Source organism: Leuresthes tenuis, unplaced genomic scaffold, assembly GCF_036924035.1.
Source record: "Leuresthes tenuis unplaced genomic scaffold, fLeuTen1.0.hap1 SCAF_11, whole genome shotgun sequence".
NCBI lineage: Eukaryota > Metazoa > Chordata > Actinopteri > Atheriniformes > Atherinopsidae > Leuresthes > Leuresthes tenuis.
In genome coordinates this window covers 34,529,224-34,549,559 of record NW_027325365.1, presented here as the reverse complement: position 1 = coordinate 34,549,559, position 20,336 = coordinate 34,529,224, and the positions used below count along the sequence as shown (strand labels likewise).

The 20,336-nt window shown below is 40.6% G+C and overlaps 1 protein-coding gene across 2 annotated transcripts; it reads right to left on the bottom strand.

Moving 5' to 3' along the window:
• Positions 1 to 228: 228 nt before the first annotated feature.
• trappc11 (trafficking protein particle complex subunit 11) lies at positions 229 to 20,020 on the bottom strand. Of its 2 annotated transcripts, none has more exons than XM_072396275.1 (30): positions 19,674 to 20,020; positions 18,847 to 19,072; positions 18,466 to 18,635; positions 18,203 to 18,273; positions 17,802 to 17,916; positions 17,607 to 17,706; positions 17,369 to 17,442; positions 16,950 to 17,046; positions 14,909 to 15,042; positions 11,781 to 11,922; positions 11,452 to 11,545; positions 10,924 to 11,003; positions 10,738 to 10,816; positions 10,457 to 10,511; positions 10,236 to 10,381; positions 9,934 to 9,995; positions 9,436 to 9,568; positions 8,929 to 9,059; positions 7,737 to 7,862; positions 7,469 to 7,662; positions 7,193 to 7,341; positions 6,034 to 6,155; positions 5,800 to 5,919; positions 5,604 to 5,669; positions 5,183 to 5,339; positions 4,939 to 5,050; positions 4,770 to 4,861; positions 4,450 to 4,583; positions 704 to 871; positions 229 to 595 (listed from the first exon to the last, which is right to left on the bottom strand). In XM_072396275.1, exons 2-30 carry the CDS (start codon positions 19,051 to 19,053, stop codon positions 551 to 553), a joined length of 3,375 nt encoding a protein of 1,124 aa, XP_072252376.1. In that variant the 5' UTR covers positions 19,054 to 19,072; positions 19,674 to 20,020; the 3' UTR covers positions 229 to 550. The 2 variants fall into 2 exon arrangements, with proteins under 2 accessions (XP_072252376.1, XP_072252377.1); XM_072396276.1 differs by having other exon boundaries at positions 18,203 to 18,267.
• Positions 20,021 to 20,336: the final 316 nt, after the last annotated feature.

The window sequence follows — 20,336 nt, the reverse complement described above, 5'->3', positions numbered from 1 at the left end:
CTTATTACAAAGCACACACAACTCTGAATATATAGCACCATGGTAGAATTTAGACTCCTTTATAGTGAGCAGTGGCTGCTGTGATTATCTTCTGAAATTCTGTACTACTAAATACTCTGCTTTTCCCTAATTAAAGAGATCCTTTACTTATTACTGCCATGTGGGGTCACTTCAATTTGAAAGAAGGTAATTGTGTGACATTGTGCATGCAAAATAAGATGTGGCAAGTTAACATAATTTCATTATAATTAATCCTTCAACACATTAAATTATTGTGTTACACTCCACTCAAAGTCCCATATAGCTCATATCAGATTCATACATGATTTTCACAGCAAAATGAGCAACAGTCAATTTATAAGCCATTTGCTCACAACATGTCATAACTTTTACTGACAGGAAACAAATGTCTCCTAAGTTTGGGTCAACTTTACACAGCAATGAGAAACAAATAGTGTTAATAATGACATCTGTGTGGAATCATACATCTAAAACAACATACACAATGCTGTTTTGTTCTCGTAATTTACAGGAAAGTTTTATTTTCTCCTCAAGCTGCAGCAATGGAGGCATCATCCAGCTGTCGACCCTGAGGCTGAACACAGAGAAACAGACTTATGTTTAGGAACAACAGCAAATATTTTCTCAAGCAGATAACACTGACGGCTGGCTCAGAGTGTGCATCCAGTTGTCAGTGTGTTACCTTTACAAAGATACGTTGTGGCAGGAAGCGTCTTAGTGCAGGTGTGTTGGAGGTCGGGCAACGTGGCAGGCAGATGTTGAGCTGCGGTAGTGTTTGGTAACCAGCCATCAGAGGGTAATAATTGTACAGCATTTGTTGTTCTGTACCCGGAAGAATTCGGAGACGCACCTACATATTAACACACACACACACACACACACACTGTAATGCGTCTTACACACAAATGTATTTCAAATGCTTTTGTCAATCAAATGTGTATTTTCAGTTTGCACCAATCTATAGTCTCAAATAAAGCCAGGCCCAGTTAGGCTCCACAAACTTTCAATGATACAACTTTAGAGGACATAAGGGACAAAAGATCTGTCCAGAGCACACAATGTGTGTGACTGTTTGGTTGGTCCCACAGCTTTATTCCAGGATGTTTATTCTTGAGAACAGGGTCATAACCTCAAACACACTACCATGGGTATTTTTCCCTCAGTTTGAAAAATACTGGATCTCCATCCAAAGGAGGAATCGCAAAATAAAAGTCACATTGGGCCAGCAGGTGGCGATAATGTCAACATCAATGACATCAAAACACAAAAGAAGAACAGCCTGCGCATGCTGACTGAGCTGATTCTCTTTGGTGAAATCTTCAGAACTAAAACAGTGATTCATGCGTTGACATAACTGAAAGACAACTCTGAATGAAAGAGTTGTTGCTCAAGGTGACGTTACAGCATAAGGCAATAAAAAAAAAAAAATCTCAGAGGCACCATTGTTATGGTTTCCAGTGCACTGTCATTATACAAAGTAATGAGGCATTTCTACCTCATTATGTAAATGAGGGGGTGGTCTTTCAAAGTCTGTCATTGGGCTCAGCTATTGGTTGATTATCAGGCTGCTCACTGTGTTTCAAAAGCTTGTTCCTGAGACCAGAGGGGGCAACACGGGGCTTCCGGCACCGAAGCTATGATATAAAATGACTTGTTGATTAAAAGACCCAAACAGTTTGTGTTCTTTGAGTCCCTGACTGGCCTGCTTAAAAGATAGCAGTTGTTTATAAAGTTTGAACAAAAGTGTAGGCTGCATTTAGGCTGTTGTTCTGACTGAAAGTTAAGCTAGCTGCTCGCCCTAATTAGCATAAGAAAATCATACGGAAATGTACAACAAAAACATGGAAATAAATAGGGGGAGAAAATGCGCTGGGGAAATAGCAGAAGTAAATACATCTATAAATAAAATGAATTGAAAAATAAAGTAAAAATACAATGAATACAAGAATGACAAACTGACAAAGAAAAATACAATTAATTGGACTATTATTTAAGTGCCTTGAGATGACAATTGTTGTAATTTGGCGCTATATAAATAAAATTGAATTAAATTGAAATTTAATTAATTCCAATTAAATGAACAAATGAAATTTAGAAGTGAGTGGAATAAATAGCTAAATTAAAGCAAAACATGTATTCATTTGACCTTCTTTTCAATTATTTTCGCAAAAATGATTTTGTTACTTATTTCAGAAGCATTTATTATTCAATAAACTTGTTTATTTAAGCATTTTTGTTGTCGTCTTGTGTTATATGTAATCTATTTTAAATCTATTTCTGGAATTGTGAAGCACTTTGGTCCATCTCTGGTTGTTGTAAGGTGCTGATTGATTTTTATATTTATTTCAGATTATGACCTCATCTATGCCCTCATAGATGAGAGGTGTAAACAAATAAGAAAAATATTGGTTTTTTGTTAGTGTGGACAGGACCTACATTTGTTTCAAAGTGAAATGAGCTTAAATTCAACAACCACTGTAATCATTCAGCATCTGATCAGCATTCTTATCCATAATCTCTGTTAGAGAACCCACTTACCCCAAAATGTTTCAAACCATTTGTGTTAATTACTGTCTGATCCACAAGGCAGGGAGTTTAAGCAGATTGGTGAGCCTTCAGTTTTTTCCAATTACTTCCTCATTAAACTGTCAATTAAACCCAGATGACAAAGTAAGCAGTCATCTGTCCTTAAAGGGGATGTTCGTTTTTATTTTAATTTCTTAAACCTGGACATTATTTCTGGTATAAAATACGTTCATTTACTCATATCAAAACAGTAAGGACGTCGATCTCATTCAAAGTCGTCGTCCACGTCGTCAAAATCTGATAAAAGTTCTGCTATGTTGCACAAATCTATCAGTAGCAAACTACGTGTGAAGTTAGCCGACTGTCACAGAGCACGGAGTAAATAAACTGAGCTACAGCGGCGCGCGTCTATGACTTTATCCCAGTGACCTGGGTGTAGAAAGCCCCCAATAACAACAACACGGCAGCTCTGAACAAACAGTGCAGCAGTACGTGTTCATTCATTCATTCGTCTTAAAGTATTGGTGAAATAAAAACAGATAATGCCTTATTTAGAGGCTGCATCGTCAATGTCCTGTTCTCTCCCATTATGTTTATGTATTTAGCAGACACTTTTATCCAAAGCGACTTACAAATGAAGATATAACAAGCTATATAAAAAGCTAACAATAAACAACCGGTACATAGAAGGAACCCACTAGTCCGACTCTGTCAGAGGTGACAGAGAAGAGATAGAGTGCAGGCACAGAAGGAAGTACAAGGTAAGTGCTGGGATAGGACATGCTCTCTGAAGAGCTGGGTTTTCAAGAGTTTCTTGAAGATAGACAGTTCTGGTAGCGCTCGGTAGGTCATTCCACCATCGTGGGACGACACATGAACAGAGTTTGGATTGTCTTAGGCGTGGTGTAGGAGCTGCTAGACGACAATCCTGGGACCAACGGAGGGGCCGAGTTGGGACAGAAGCCTTTGCAAGAGCATTGAAGTAGATGGAGCCGTTCCATTAAGCTCTTTGTAGCTAACATCAGTGACTTGAATCTGATGCGGGCGGCTAATGGCAGCCAGAGGAGCTCAATGAACAGAGGGGGGGCGTGTTCTTTTAGGCTGATCGAAGACCAGACGCACTGCGTCTGGATATACTGGGTATTATATGGATATACACGGATCTCGAGTGATCTAAGTAGCGTCTGAAGGACACTGACTTTCACCAAAATGTTATCGATGAGTAGATGAACGTATTTTATGCCAGAAATAAGGTCCAGGTTAAAAAAATAAAAATAAAAACTTCTCCCTTTAAATGGCCACCATATAAAATATCTAATTTCATCCTGGTTTGTCCAATTTATAGTCATTCCTGTATTATGTGGTCCAGCTCTAGTCATTCTCACATTTTTAGTACACAGGAATTGGGTGTTTCTCTGTTTAGGGATGGTGAAGCACTTTTCTTCTTAGCCTGTTAATGCCTTTACATCATTACTCTACACATTCATGAAAATGTAGGTTATTTGTGCTATTTAAGGCACTAAAATAAAAAAATGTGTATTGTTCACTGTTCCGTCATTTCAGGGATGATGACCTATGAGGTGTCCATTATCAGGAAAAATGAACACTGGCAACATGGACAGCAGCGTGAAGTTTTTCATGAGCCACAATTAGACAATCCTGGTGCTTCTGATAGTTATTGAAAAAGTTGCTGCCATCCCATAAGACTATAATGCATTAGAGACGCTTCAGTTGTGTTGAGTACTCCAAAAATAAAAAAGTAAATCTTCAGGTGTGATTTTGAAAATAGATCATGTTTTTGTCCTCTTTCAGAAAATATCAGCAGTTGTTGTTCTTCTGGAAAGTACCGAGGCAAAAATAAAGCTATTTCAAAAAAAGTCTAGTGCTGATCGAAGGTAGTACCTGTTTGAGTCCAGAGAACATGAAAGCATCTGATGGTTCAACAGCCATCTCCACCTCCTGCACCAGAGCTGTTCTGTTCTCAATGTGGTAACGAACTGGAAGAGACTCTCTGACTCGCCCAAATGATGGTAAATCTGTACCACAAACCAAAGCAAATCCAAATAACCACAATACAACACAACTGGCTGAAATAATGGCTGTAAACTACAAAATGTGCACATAGTAAGATCAGGAAGAGTAAAATTAAACACTACATGCCATAAATGGTCACCTCTGAATTTTTTATGATGCACATATTGACTTTAATAGTCTATACTGACCAGCATATATGTACAGAGGAACAGGTTCCAGGATGATGTGAGGTAGAGAAACTGTGGTCTGGATGAGAGGACTGTCAGAACTGGAAGACTTTCTGTTGAACAGATAAAGACCTTTAGAAGCCTCTGCATACCCACTTATCTGTGTGAGTGTTAGTGTGTGTGCCCCTACCTCCTCCATGATATTCGGTACTGTCCTGTAGCCACAGTGTTACTACTGTTGGTCACTGGTGGACATCGAAGACAAAAACACTCACTGGCACACTCGCCCGTCTGCAGAACCACTGAACACACACAAACACACAATGTGATAACGTTCTAGGCTTTACGTGTCACTTCATTTTCATATTTTTCATATTTCATATTTCAAGACAAGTAAGTGGAGTCTAAGAGAAATGTTCAAACTGGTCAGGCACCTTCTTGTAACTGTGACTGAAGTTGTGGTGTGTTGCTGGTTATCGTAAGTAGCTGCAGAGAGGAGGAGGTCAAATGGAGAGGCCACGGAGATGATGACAGGATGTCTGTCATCAGCAGGAAGGGAATGTCCACTGCTACTTGGTCCAACGGTTCAAACTGAAGCGATGATAATCATGATTACTACCTCCTCTTAAAGTCTCTGCCATAGTGTGTGTTACCGCTCTAACATCAAGGTTTATTGTTTAAACCAACAATGTCAATTTGTTCCCAGTAAATTCTTATATACTCACTACCACAGAAATAGGAGATAGCAAGTTTGGCTGTTTGCAACCATTTCATGCAGAAGGGAAGCATGAAAACACACAATCACTAGTACTGGTATAAACCCCAAACTGGAGACAGAAAAGTTCAGATGCACACCTTAGTGGATACAAACTTGACTGACACCTCAAATGGAACGACAGTCTCTATAGTTACCGTCTCATCCTGGAAGACAGACAAAAATGGAAAAGATAAATACAAAATAAAAAATAGCTCATTTTTAAATGGAGCAAAAAAACTAAATGTCAGCACTGAAAATAGATAGTATGCATTTGATCCTTCACTTGCTTTCTACCTTATGGCATTTACAGATGATCTGGCATCCTTCCACTACAGTGTCAATGCTGTAAGCCACATGGAACAAAAAGACTCTCGGTCCGGTTGACACACACCTGACATATACGCAGCTCTCAAACTAGAGCCCAAAACACACAGCACAAATACAGGAATTGATATCTTTCTGCTGCGGGGAAGCTGAAAATGATTGTCAATGTTGTGGTGTACAACATTCTTATGCAAGTGTGTGTACCTTCTCCCCAGGTTTCAGATCTCCCAAAGGTACATCAGGGAGCAGAGAAGGTGCATTGTCGTCACAAACCTCTGACCCATCCAATGTCACGTGGGTGGTTTGGCCTAAATTGGCATCCTGGCCTAAACAAACAAATCAAGATAAATACAAATGGAGATTTCAAATAAAAACAATTTCTTCCAGCCATCCACTTTCTATAGCCGCTAAATCCAATTCATGGTCTTGGGGTGGGTAGGTGGTTTATGAGTGGATGGGAGCCTAAAACGGATTTCCAATCATGAATTAGTAGAATATAAACCAGAGAAGACTCCATTGCTTTTAATGGTTATTAATGGAAATGCTCTCTGTTCTCTGTGTTTCTCTCTCTCAGCAGGTATCTCTGGCCTGGTGTTATGGTGCTTGTTGTCCCCTCTTTCCTGTCCTCACCCAGCCGGTCGAGGCAGATGGCTGCACGTTTTGGTTCTGATGGGGGCTTCTTCCTGTTAAAAGGGAGTTTTTTTTCTTTCCACTGTCGCCTTGTGCAGCTCAGGATGGGGTATTGGATCGAGGAGAAGTTTCGGTGCAATCTGTTTGTCTCCTTAGTTAGGCTACGTGTTTTTAATTGGCTCTGTGTTAATTCTTTCCGTTTGCATGTTCTCCCCGTGTATGCGTGGGGTCTCTATGCGTTCTCCGGCTTCCTCCCACCGCCCAAAAACATGCATGTTAGGTTAATTGGGGACACTAAATTGTCCCTAGCAGTAAATGTGAACGTTGTTTGTCTCGTTTGTCTCAGTGTGACCCTGTGATGGACTGATGACCTGTCCAGGGTGTACCCCGCCTCTCACCCGATGACAGCTGGGATAGGCTCCAGCCCCCCTGAGTTGGATTAAGCGGGTATAGAAAATGGATGGATTGTAATTGGCTTGAATTGAACTGTGCCTCTGATGTACCTTGAGATGACACCTGTTGTGATTTGGCTCTTTATGAATAAAACTGAACTGAATTGAATTTATGTTGTGAAAAGCATAAAAGAACTGGCTCAACAACCTTTTCTCTAAGGGTTAAGTATAAAGATGGAGAGCTAATTAGTTGATTGTAAATTGGCATAAATAATTAAAACAGCGGTGTAAAACAAACACTTTGGAATACTTTTTTCCCTGCGGTATTTGTTTGAGTGTACCTGGTTTGAGTCCCGCTGTCAGTTTGACATCTTTAGCCACAGCCTCCTCCTGTGATTGGACAGTGAGGTTGATGCGGTACATTTCATTGGTGAGTGCAGGAGGCTGATGAATCAGCTGAACAGAGATCTTTGGAACTCTAGAAATAATCCTACACATACCATAAACAAAAGTAAATATTTTACTTTTGTGTTGGTTTTATTGCAGTGTGGACAATAACTTCAAATGTAAACCCAATTAAAAACCCATACAATGACTGTCTTGGGTCTTTAACTTACATAGTGCTGTGCTGCAGTGTCAGACTATCCCAGTCAAGCTCCTGACGTGCCTCAATGCAACGCCCCCATCGGCGTGAGGACCTGCTAGCCTGCAAGGCTTCATGGGTGGAGGCAGCATCACCGCCTGCCCCTCTCCAGCTCAGAAACACACAGCGGCCAGTGTCGCTTCCCAACATCACCTCAATGCCTGTCATCTGCAGGAACACACACTGTTAATCACAATTCCTGTCTCTGCTCCTCTCTCTGTAACACAAACACGCCAGCTTACCTCTATCTTCTTACCGACATCTTCAGTTTTGGCCACAAAGCTGAAGGTGTAGCATTTGGTTTTTCCTGGCAACAGGCTCATACTCTCCTGGCCTGACGATTCCACCACACACCATTGGTTGTATTCCTGAACAACCAAAAGTTTAAGATCGGAAATCATTCAAACCTTTTACAATGTCTTTGGAAGTGTCTGGAAAATATATCTTTGGCCAAAGCAGTATATGATCCAAGTCCCACAGCTCAGCGAGAGCATGGTGCTCTACAACACTGTTGGAGCATATGTGCGTGAAACTGGAATAACAGAATACGTAGATAATAAGATAATATTGTTATATAACTTGTGCGTGAAAAGGGAAATATATTGTTTTAAGCATTAGAATTAAACTACAATTTACTGTCCTTTTACAAGAAGGTGTAAAAAAATATTAAGAAATGCTGAGACCGTTCTCACGCTTTCCTTTTCATGTCATTGAATACATCGCACCGCTGTGATCTTCCCAGTTAGTGGAAAACATGAAACAAACCAGTTGAAAAGAAAAAGGAAACATACTTTTAGACTTTTAGTGTTTGTCAGTAAAGATTCATGAACTACAAATGTCTAAAAACTCAGAGAAGTGTTTACATAAAAATAAAAGATGGATGAATGGTCACACTGTGGTCAACCTGCACAGATCTGCAGACTCCTGATGAGGAAAAATCACTGTTTTCATGTTTCCTTCTCCTGATCATTTAGTTTTCCCTGGCAGAGACTCAGATGAATCAGCTTCTTAGTTAGAGAATAAGCTTCTATGCAAACAGAGCTTGAATAAAGACAATGGGACTCTTAGTTCGTATTGAAACTCTTGGGATAGCCGTGACCTGGATGAGCGAGAATCAACACCAGCATGTTCTCAGCAGTGGAGACAAGGGAGCTGTATTAACGTCAGTGCCAATTGCAGGAATCACACAGAGGCACGTAGTGCGAACACCTAAAAGGTCTTTACACTCAATTCACAACAGACAAGGCCCACAGCTGTCCCTGTCGTTACTCAACTTTACACAGTAGAGATGGATGAAGCTGTAGTCTCAGGGAGTTATTAAAACTAAAATCACACAACATACCTGGAACTAAATTGTTGCTGGGGGAACTACTTTGCAACGCTTTCAGGTATAGTTGACATGTTTTTTTCCTTTATTGCATTTCAGTAGAGTACCTGGTTACTGAGGCTAACAGCCAGCTTGTGGAATGACACAGGATGAGGACAGTCAGCTTGGAGGAAGACCTGGAGCTGGATGGGCTGGTCTACATGGAAACTGGGAGACTGGAATTTGGCCTTGCACTGGACTGAAGTCAGGAGGGAGAAAGGGAGTATTAACACACTCAATAGTACACAAGTGTATTGTGTCTTATATGTACAGATATGCAATGTTACAGTACTTGGGGAACATGTGAAATAAAGCAATGCAAAAAAGTTCATATGGAACTGAACATTTTAGAAAAATGTAACTGCAATTATCAAAAAAATAGTTAACCATGGAAGGCCAGATCCAAATAATCACTATATTTAGGGTCATGTGATGTGATGATGTAAACGCAAACATCCTCCTGATCTTTGATTTTAATCTTAACACAAAGTTCTGCTGCAATCAGCATTTTCATTCCAACACGAAGAAGTCCAAAATGCATAAAGCATCGAGTGTGTGTGTGTGTGTTCACTAACTGAATGGGATGTAGTCCTGTACTTCTACTGTAAACTCATTTGATCCACACAGAGCCATGCGGTCGGTCCACAGAGACCTGGCAGCACCGACAAAAGATGGATCACACTCCGGCTCAGACTCAGGGGCCTCATTCTGAAAAACAAAAGGATAAACAATATTTGCATGGATGACATTAAAACATACCATACTTGTATGCAGCTGGCTGATGTTGGGTTAGCTAAATACTTCGTGATCAACATGTGGTAAATGGTAAATGAACTTGTACTTGTATAGCGCTTTTCTAGTCTAACTGATCACTCAAAGCGCTTCGCTACATGACTACATGGGACTGCAAAGGTTTGAGATCTGTTAAAACATTGCTTGAAACTGTAATCTACGTTCTATCCATTTCAAGAACAGCCCAACGACATCCCAGCCAGACAAGTTTGATGATCTGATGTTGAATCCACAGTAGGATTATTTGATGCTGTGTTGCATCAATAGATCCTGTTACTGACCGACAGGACTTTGAAAAGATTCTTCTCAATCCTTGACTTTTGCTCCTCCTTCAAGGTAGAAGCTGGAAGACAAAAATTCATTATGATAAAAATAAATCCCATTTGTTTTTCATTGCAGTATGCATCAGAAATGGTCCACTCTTATTTGTAAACAGAGAGAAATGCACTCTGTATACAGCAGGCAGCCCTTCCCTACATTCAAGCACTACTGAACATATTGGGACCCCATCAGTGTCATGCCAAAAGACCCTTCAACTTTTGACCACCCGCCAACCCTCCAGCTGGAGGATGATCATTGTTACCTCTGCCCAGCAGCTCCATGCAGTAGATGATGTAGTCCTTCACACTGGCCATCAGATAAGCACAGCGCAGAGCCGTGGTCAATATGGCTGTCAGGAGACCCCACCATCGCTCTGTGCGATAGTCGCACATCACATAGTCCAAGAGTCTGATGATGATACATACAAAATTAATCAGATAACCAATCTTCTAAAATCATTCATAAGTGCAGCATCTGACTTACTTTAGGGCTTTAGTGTAGTCTTTTGCATGATAGTATTCCTCCCCCATCTGCACCACTGTGACAAAGACATGAGGTGCAATTCAAACTTTTTATGCAACAAAAAATATAACTTTTCCAAAGTCATTATGTCATCATGTGACAACAGTTGTTTTGGCATTTCTCATATCCTGCATGGAAAGCCAAGGCTTCACTGAAGTCTTTACCTCATCCAGATAGAAAGAGAGCCTGACAGTTTGAGAAACTGACGAGAGAAAAGAAAAATATCAAGCATTGATACGCACTCAGGTGACTCTTCATTCGAGGGCACTTGTACTTCTTAAACTGGGCAACAGCATTACTAAGAAGTGCGATTATCAGCTCCTGCAGGCCAGACACAGACAGAGAATGTTTTAATACAGAACTTGACAGCAGACACAGACTAAGATTTCCTAAGAACACACACAACTGCATTCAGGAAGCATACTTACTGAATGTGGAACATCTCTCTCCTTAAGATGCAGGGCTATAATCCCTGTCTTCTCCTTTTCTGTATCTGGTGGATCAATACCTGGAAATACAACAGAGGTTAAGGTTCCCATGCACCTCTATTTCTCATACTACGTCAGAGACTCCAGACTCTGTCAGAATTCACACTAGTCTCATTTATTGGCACTACAAGTCAGTGCTATAACATACCAACAGAAGTAAGTGAAGTGAGATTAAATGATTGAAAAACAATGAGAAATAATCTATGGAAATGGAAATATGGCTTTCTGTTTGAGGTTGTACACAATGTTACAGTTACAAAACACAGTGTCTTTGTCTTTGTGTGAATGTGTGGTTTCATCTTGTGTGTAAAATTCTGCTTCTAAACCAACAAATTGAAGACATATCCATTTAGCTAAAGGGTGGTCCAAATAAATTCACAAGTAGACTGATAGTTCAAATAAGGAGTCATTGTAGCAAACCAAATACTATGAAAGATTGTCTACAAGTGTGTCGGAGAGAGAACATACTCTGGTGTCCTTGTCTCCAGGGTCTCTGGCCATAGAAATCCAGTCCTCCACCTTGGGTGTCCAGTGGATCGGGGGAGGGGTAACTCCCTTCAGCCTGGAACAGCCAACCAATCAAATCATTAAGCTTTTTATTTGGAACACAAAACCTTCAAATAGAAACTGCCCATTTTAAATCAGTGTTAAGGCTGTAGTTGTGATTAATGCCTAATCATAATACTATCATAATTTGTTGCAATAAAGCCAATAGTAAATGCAGCAATATAAACAATATATAAGGAACATTGCAATATATATTTGAGTGTTTGTAGGAAAATCTGTAGCACTCTCACCTGACAGAGCTGCTGTGCCAACTGCTTCCTGTCTTGGCTGTAACAGGCAGCCTGTTGGTAGTAGAAACCTGGGTTCTGGGTCTGGATGGCTGTCAGACCCAACTTTATGGCCTCATCAAATAGCTCACCAAACGACTGGAACCTGTTAGGAGGTGAAATTAACTAGTCACAATCTAGGATAGTGATTTATGGCCATGATCGAGTAAAAATAAAAGTACTACGGGGGTGCTTGGTTCATGAGTTGTAAGGAGCACGTCCCATGTTGGCTGTGATCGTCCTGAACATACCGATCTTTGCCATTAAAGGCAAAGAAATATAAAAAATGCCCCACAAAATTCATTAGAAAAAAAAAGTCTACTCTTAGCACCTTTATAATGTATAGTCCTTTGAGAAATGGTAAAATCTGGTTAAAGTAAAACCAAATGTCCTCCTGATACAGTTTCATTCCAATTCCAAAATATCATCAGGCTCCTATTAGGTCTTATAAAATGTGATAAATTCAGTCTCAGAGTAACAGCAACACATGACAAATTACACTGTGTCATATTAATATTTATTAAACACAAAACACAGAGAAAACACAGAAGCCGTGTGTGAAAAACTAAAGTGAACCCCTGATCCAGCGGCTTGTAGCAGCAGCAGCAGCAGCTTCAGCAGCAGTGAGCTGCAGTGATGGTTTCCTGTGGGACGTTATCAGTCTCTCTCATGGTTCTGGAGGAATCTCGGCCCTCTTCTCTCCAGCGTTGCTTCAGCTCATTGAGGTTTGCAGCATTGGTTTCTGCACAGCTCTCTTAAGGTCCCACCACAGCATTTCAGTCAGGCTGAGGTCTGGACTCTGACTGGACCATTGCAACACCTTGATTCTTTTCTTTTTCCCACATTCTGTTGTACCGTTGCCTCACAGCGAGAGGGTTCCAGTTTCGATCCTTTCTGTGTGGAGTCTGCATGTTCTCCCCGTGTATGCGTGGGTTCTCTCCGGGTGTTCCGGCTTCCTCCCACCATCCAAAAACATGCATGTTAGGTTAATTAGTGTCTCTAAGTTGGACTTAGGAGTGACTGTGAGCGTGTGTGTGGTTGTTTGCCTCATTTGTCTCTTTGTGGCCCTGTGATGGACTGGCGACCTGTCCAGGGTGTACCCCGCCTCTCGCCCGATGACCGCTGGGATAGGCTTAAGCCCTCCCGCGACCCGACCGACAGATTAAGCGGGTATAGAAAATGGATGGATGGATGGACATTCTGTTGTAGATCTGCTGCTGTGTTTGGGATCATGTTAATGAACCAGTTTCAGCCAAGCTTCAGCTGCTGGGCAGATGGCCTCACATTTGACTCTAGAATACTTTGGTATCCAGAGGAGTTCATGGTGAACTCAATGACTGCAAGGTGCCCAGGTCCTGTGGCTGCAGAACCAGCCCAGATCATCAGCCACCGTGGGTGAACTTGCTGGAACATCCACTCTTGGGAAGATTGACAGCTGTCTTGAATGTTTTCTACTTGTGAATAATCTTTCTCATTGTAAAATGATGGACTCCAAATAGTTTGGAAATGGCTTTATAACCCTTCCCAGATTGTTGGGTAGCAACAATTGCTTCTCTAAGATCATTGCTGATGCGGCTGCTACTTACCCTCTTAATTCCTTTAGAAGAACTAAGGGTGGATGATTACTTCAACTTATTGCTGCTAAAGGTGGTTCTACAAACTTTGGGATCACAAGGTGGCGTTTTTCACACACTGCTTCTGTGTTTAGATTTTTTGTTCAATTAATAATAAAATATAATTATATAATAATAATATATATTATATAATATAATTATTAACAATAATAACAGTGTAATATGTCATTGTTGTTGCATATTCCCATTGTTAAGACCTGGTAAGGAACAGATTATCTTTTTATTTTATCCTATAAGTAAAACATTAGAGATGAAAGAGAGTATATTTCTTTTTCACAAGAATGTATGAAAAAGTGATGCTACAAAAAATATATTGAAGAGCACTTGTGAGGCCACGTGAGAAACACATACTGAAAAATCAAGACTGTAATGATAAATATTAAATGAACAATGAACATCAATTAAACTATGGGTCACTTGTTCTTTCTCTCGTGTTCCCTTTTTTTACCCTGGGGTATTGAGCCCAAAAATATTGAGTCTTATTTGATGGGGGCTGGAATATGGCTGGGACTGGAAGTGACAGTAAGGTTTTGGTGAATAAAGGGAATTCTACTCTTTGTTCAAGTATTGAGAGCAAACATCCTGGCAGTAACAGATACAATGTAATATATTTTATATACGATATAATCCTCCATTAAAGATAATAAACTCATCAAAACTAAATCCCTAAGATGGTTTGAATTGATAACAGTTGGTGTACACTGACAAAATACATGCAAAATTCAAATGTCTTTAGTGCAACAATTAGAAAATAAAGGTAGATCTAAAGTGATGACTGACTAAAATCTGCATCATGTTCATAACGCACATTCTGTTTCCACCCTGGATTGTACTCCTTCAGGGATACACAGACTGCATTAATTCACAAAATGCTTTATGGTGTAAGTCGTTGGCTGCATCTCAAGAAATAAATCAAACTGTCATCAATCAGGGTTAGCAGAGTGATACTTGTCCCCTCCCCTCGGTACTGTGTTAACACACACCTGAAACTGACAAACCTCTGCTTTTATAGGGGTGCTCACACTGACTGATGATCAGTTAATCAGAGCATTGAACAGCAGCACCTGGCTGCTTCAGTTTTTGTTCAATAAATAATGATATAGTGTAATATGCAGTGTTGCTCATCTGAGGTTGGATTTATTGAATTTTAACAGCTGCTGAAGACCTGATTTCCTTTTTCTTTCTTTCTTTTTTTTTTAAATGTCCCGATTAGTAAAACTTAGTAGAACTGAAGATGTACTTACTTTTTATTATGAATGAGGTAAAAAGAAAAAGAGAAAAACTTTTTTTTATGTGTAATATGTCTCATTAACACAGTCATTGCTCATACAATGTGTTTAGTCGACTTTTCATATTCAAATGTTTTTTAATGAGCTAAAAGTACACGTTACCTACAGAATATGTCTGTTCTGCAGCACGTGTTATTCTTAGAGTGTTCAGATAAAAAGAGTGTCTCACTGTTTTGACATCCATGCAGAGTGTTCAAAGGCCAGTTCAGCGCTGCCGATCTTCTTTTTACACAAGTCAATGTGCTTCCGGAACTGAGCTATAGCATCTAGAGGAGTGTTATGCTGGAAACACAGGCGACAGATCTAAAGAGACAAAACACATAGAACCATGTGGGTTAGGGTTTCTCTGTAGTACTCTTCCATAGCAAACATCTCAATCTGCACTGCCACCATCATTGCTTTATCTTGAATTCCTGACTAATATTTGTGGATTTTAATTTACATGGGTGGATATCTTCAAGTTTTTCTTATAGTGGTTCAATTCTTAAACTGTGAACTATTCAATTCAATTCATTGTAAACTGAATTCAATTCAATTGTAAACTATGGACATCTAATTGTTACAACATGATGAAGCAAAAGCATTCCTAATCTAACCTACCTCCTCTCCCTGTTTGGTTTCCTCACATCCATACCTACAGATTCATTGTCTTTGTGTAGAATCCACTTTCAGGGGCTGTCCCAGCCGAGAGCGATAACCATTACAGTAACTATAAAGATAACAATGTGAGCACCCACGCTGCTAAGCGATAACTTCCTGTAAGCAGTGACAAGTACATTCTGCATGTACCAACTGTAACTGCTGGACGACCTGCTGCTGCTGTGTTATATGTTGCACAGACAGCCAGAAGAGTGTGGCTTCACAGAATTTTACTAAAAGGAAAGGAGTTATGAGAATCTACTACTTTGTTACAAGATCCATCTTCTTTTCAGCACAGACTTTAACTACACTTTCATACTTTGATGATTTCTGGCATCACCAAAGAGGACATCAGTGAAGAACAAATGTCAGACTGCTTCCAGTGTGCTGCAGGTTGTTTGATGCTTTTTTACTTGTATTTACTGACCTAACACCATGTTTACAGAACAACATCACTTAGCTCACATGCACGTTGGATTGAAATGGCAGACACATACACAAGTAAAGTACATGATTTAGCTTTTGTTTTTCCTATTAGGAATATGAATGATAACAAGACAACAGTGTGAAGCTCAGCCTTGCAGCTGACCAGCAGTACCAAGGTGGAGAGAAAGCCATCCCAGTCGTATTTTTATTGGCTATCAATTATTTGATCATTTATGAAAGCACTACCGGAGAAAAACTCCTTCCCCAAGTGGAGGAGTTCAAGTATCTCGGGGTCTTGTTCACAGTGAGGGACGAATGGAGCGTGAGATTGACGGGCGGATCGGTGCAGCGTCTGCAGTGTTCTGGGCTCTGCACCGACCCGTCGTTGTGAAGAAGGAGCTGAGCCAGAAGGCGAAGCTCTCTATTTACTGGTCCATCTACGTTCCCATCCTCACCTATGGTCACGAGTTGTGGGTAGTAACTGAAAGAACGAGATCGCGAATACAAGCGGCCGAAATGGGTTTCCTCCTCAGGGTGTCTGGGCTCTCCCTTAGAGATAGGGTGAGAAGCTCAGTCATCCGGGAGGGGCTCGGAGTAGAACCGCTGCTCCTCCGCATTGAGAGGAGTCAGATGAGGTGGCATCTGGTTAGGATGCCCCTTGGACACCTCCCTGGGGAGGTGTTCCGGGCACGTCCCACTGGGGGGAGACCCAGAGGAAGACCCAGGTTGGAGAGACTATGTCTCTCGGCTGGCCTGGGAACGCCTCGGGGCTCCAGGAAGAGCTGGAGGAAGTGGCCGGGGACAGAGACGTCTGGGTTTCTCTGCTCAGGCTGCTGCCCCCTCGACCCGACCCTCGGATAAGCGGCAGATGGATGGATGGATGGATGGATGAAAGCACTCCAAAAGAGATCCCAAAGACATTGTTTGCCACAGTTACAGCTGTTATAGCTGTAGTCAGGAAACCATCACCCACTTGAAGTGGAGCAGTATTTACAACCATCTGTTCATAGTAACTGTTCTAGTCATGCTGTGTTGTGGGTGGCCTCTTCACTGTCTAAAAATGACTCATCCATTGTGACAGCACAGGATATTCATCAGATAAACATTTTCACCAATTAACCACAAAGGGACGAGCAGAAATGTACCTTATAGTTGATAAATCCAGCCATAGTTTTGATCTCCAACATGTTGGTCTCATGTGCTCTGAGCTCATGCACAAGACTGTATGCAGTTCTGTAATATCTGCATCCCCAAGAACACAAAGAGAAACAGTTCAGAACAAACTGTGGGGCTCTGCTCACTCACTTTCAATAAGTCACTTCACATTCTGTCCATTTCAAACAAGAGGAAAACTACAAAACCCCTGCAAGTAGAAGATTATGGTCAACTTAATCAATAACAGGTGACGATCACATTTTTTTTTTTAAACGTACAGCTTGTGGTTGTTAGAAAGCACACGTGCTCTAGAGTTTTTCTTACAATTGTCCAATGTTTAAGTGATTTCAACCACAGCAAACAGCAAGTATATTAAGCATCAATTGTGAATCTCTGCACTCAGACTTACTTTTGAGCATTCTGGGTGTCCTGTTTCAGTTCACTGAAGAAAGCAATCTTAAACTGGTGTCTAACAAACAGCAGCTAGGCAAATCAGCACAAGGAGATAAAAGAGAAACCGGAATTTCAAAGTTGCTTAAAGTAAAGTCTTTGATCTTGAGCAACAGTACAGTAACTGTTGCTATACTGCATCAGCAATAACATAGGATGTGTTGACTCTCTACTGGTGGGGAAAGCATGTGGTCTACCTGATGTGTTGTCTTGTTGAGGAATTCTTTATGTGATTTGACACGACGGATCTCTGTGTAGTAGTATGTCTGAGCATGTTCATAGAAGGCATTCTCCAACCTTCAGAATCACAGTGACAGGACATGATATTCAGGTCATATACTAAGTGTTTTCCTTTTAAATCAGACCACTACTGCTTTAGTGAACACAGTTACCTTATAATATAGCCCACTAAGTGATCAGTGTGTGGCAGAACAAAGAGGCTCTTGCCAGACAGATCACAGGCATTACAAAGGGCTGATGCTCTCTCTGATGCTACCAGGTCCTCTCCTGTGCAAATATGTGGATGGAAGATGATTATTAACAATAATAATAATAATACATTTCATTTACAGGCGCGTTTCGGGACACTCAAGGTCACAGTACAAAAGTCAAGATAAAAAGAATCAATAATTTAGAAGAAAGGTCAGGATAAAGAGATTACACATTCCAGGAAAGTCCAAATCTAGTTTGGCTTATGTTGTACTGCAACAACTCACAAAAACACTGAAAGTAAAATTTAGATGTGTGGCACATGCACTTCCTTTAAAGGATATTATCTTGTAAAGGCTTTTACCTGGAGGCAGGGGGGTCTTCTTTTGGATTAAAACCACAGCCACTTTGGTGTTCCTGCCCTGAAGGCTGGTCCTACAGGTAACCAAACAGCACACAAACAACTGGGTAGAAAACTGACAACCCCTTTGTTAATGTATTTGGAATGAACAGGTCCAAGCATGCACCAGATTCCATCACTCTTACTGTATGTTAACTCAAATCAAACAGTATTATAACTTCACATAGTTTGGGTTAAGCAAAAGTAATTATGCTGCCATCACCTACCTGACAATTTCCACTTTCGTCGCACATTCAGACTGTTTCTCCTTCCACTGTGGGTCGTCCCAATCCAGCTCATAAAACAGGACTACCAGAGCAGGGACCAGGTTCAGATGTTTGTTCATCCAGCCTGTTTTCAGTATGCCTTTAGGAATGTACCATTCATATGATGTTCGCTAGGCGGAAAGGAAAAACTTTAATAGGTGCAAACAAAAAAATACTTTTTTCCCTTAACTCAGTTTTCGTATAATAGCACTCATGTACTTACTGCATGTGTCAAATGCAAACAGTGTGTGTTTCAATCCTTGTGATAAGTTGGAAGTATTAGGAAACCAATTGTCTTGTATAGGCTGATAAAACTCACAGAAAACTCAATCAATTGCTCACCTTGGTGCGACATTTGGGATACTCATGGTCTCCTGGGAGTACTTTGAAGGAGATGGGGACTCTGTCCGCACGACGGTTGGCACAGAAAGCATCCCAGATGGCACGGTGTACTGCATTGTACACCACATCCAGACCAGTTAAAGCCACAAAAGCCATGGGCCGGCAGCACAGCTCCGGAGGAAGCTCCCACTGGGAACCTGCCATCATGCTGGTTCAAAAGGAACACCTACACAAGAAAAAGCAACAGCAACTTTTCTGGAGGACAGTCAGTTTCATTGTACAAACACGGTGGTGGAAGTTTATTCTCACTAATTAGTACAGTTTAATGACCATACAGAAATCCGCATGTCTTGATCCCATTTGGGTGTGAATCTACGTGGAAAAAAAGTGTTCATTTAGATATTATAAGAAAAATTAATGCAGTTGTGAAAAACCCAGCGGATATCAGAATAACAACATCGAGGCAATCGACACAGCGAGCATGATTAGTCAGTTTATAAGAAACAACTCGTAGGTCACAAGACTTCCGAGTTCCTGCTAACAGGAACACTTTAGTTCTGTACGTCGTCGCTCAACCGTCTGACTCCCGCTGTTTCCACATATTTCAAGACACGGGGATGTCTGCCATTTATATGAACGTTTATACAATATTTAAAAAGTCACAAACTGACAAATATTCAAAAACCCCAAACGATCAGATGAAAGCGGAACTAAACTAACCTGACTCGGCTTGAGTCAGGATTGTCATCTTGTTAGCATCCTAAATAAAGCCATAACAAAAATGTAGTCACATTTATCCATGTATATATCTTTGAAGGGTGGCATACCTCATCTGCATCGCTTCAGGTGAACTTGTAAAGGCAATGCTTCAAGCTTGTGTGAATTCGCTAGCTGCGCTTCATGGGCTGTTAGCGGATCAGTGATGACAGGGTTTAGCTAGCTAGTGGGCGAGGTTTCTAATTTCCTTTGCAAGTATATGCCGAATTGGTTTTAATTTTAGACCTGACTAACTTCGTTCTCGCTAATTTTAGCTTTTGGTCACCATCGGGCAACTACTCACAAATTTGTCAACCTTGACGAGACAGAAAACGAAAGCCAATTTAGCAGCGGTTGCTAAAGCAACAACTAGCTGGTTAGCTGCCTCTGGTGGAACTTGAATACATCCGGTTCAACTTTTCAAAATGGCAGAGCTATTGAGAAACTACATGAGTTTACAAAGAGGAGCAAAATGATTAAATATATTCTTCATGGTATCAACATAAATAGATACTATCTATTCACAGAAAAAAATACAAAACGAAAGATGACTTACAAAGTTTGGAGGATGATATATTAAAAAAGAGACAATACGCCTGCTTGATTATGTACTTTCATTTAGCTTTAATAGTTGGAGGATGGTTAAATGTAAGTAATTGACAGCAATGATTCGGTCGCCGAAGTGAACTGATACAAAATAGTAATAAAAATCATGTATATTTGTATTACTGACC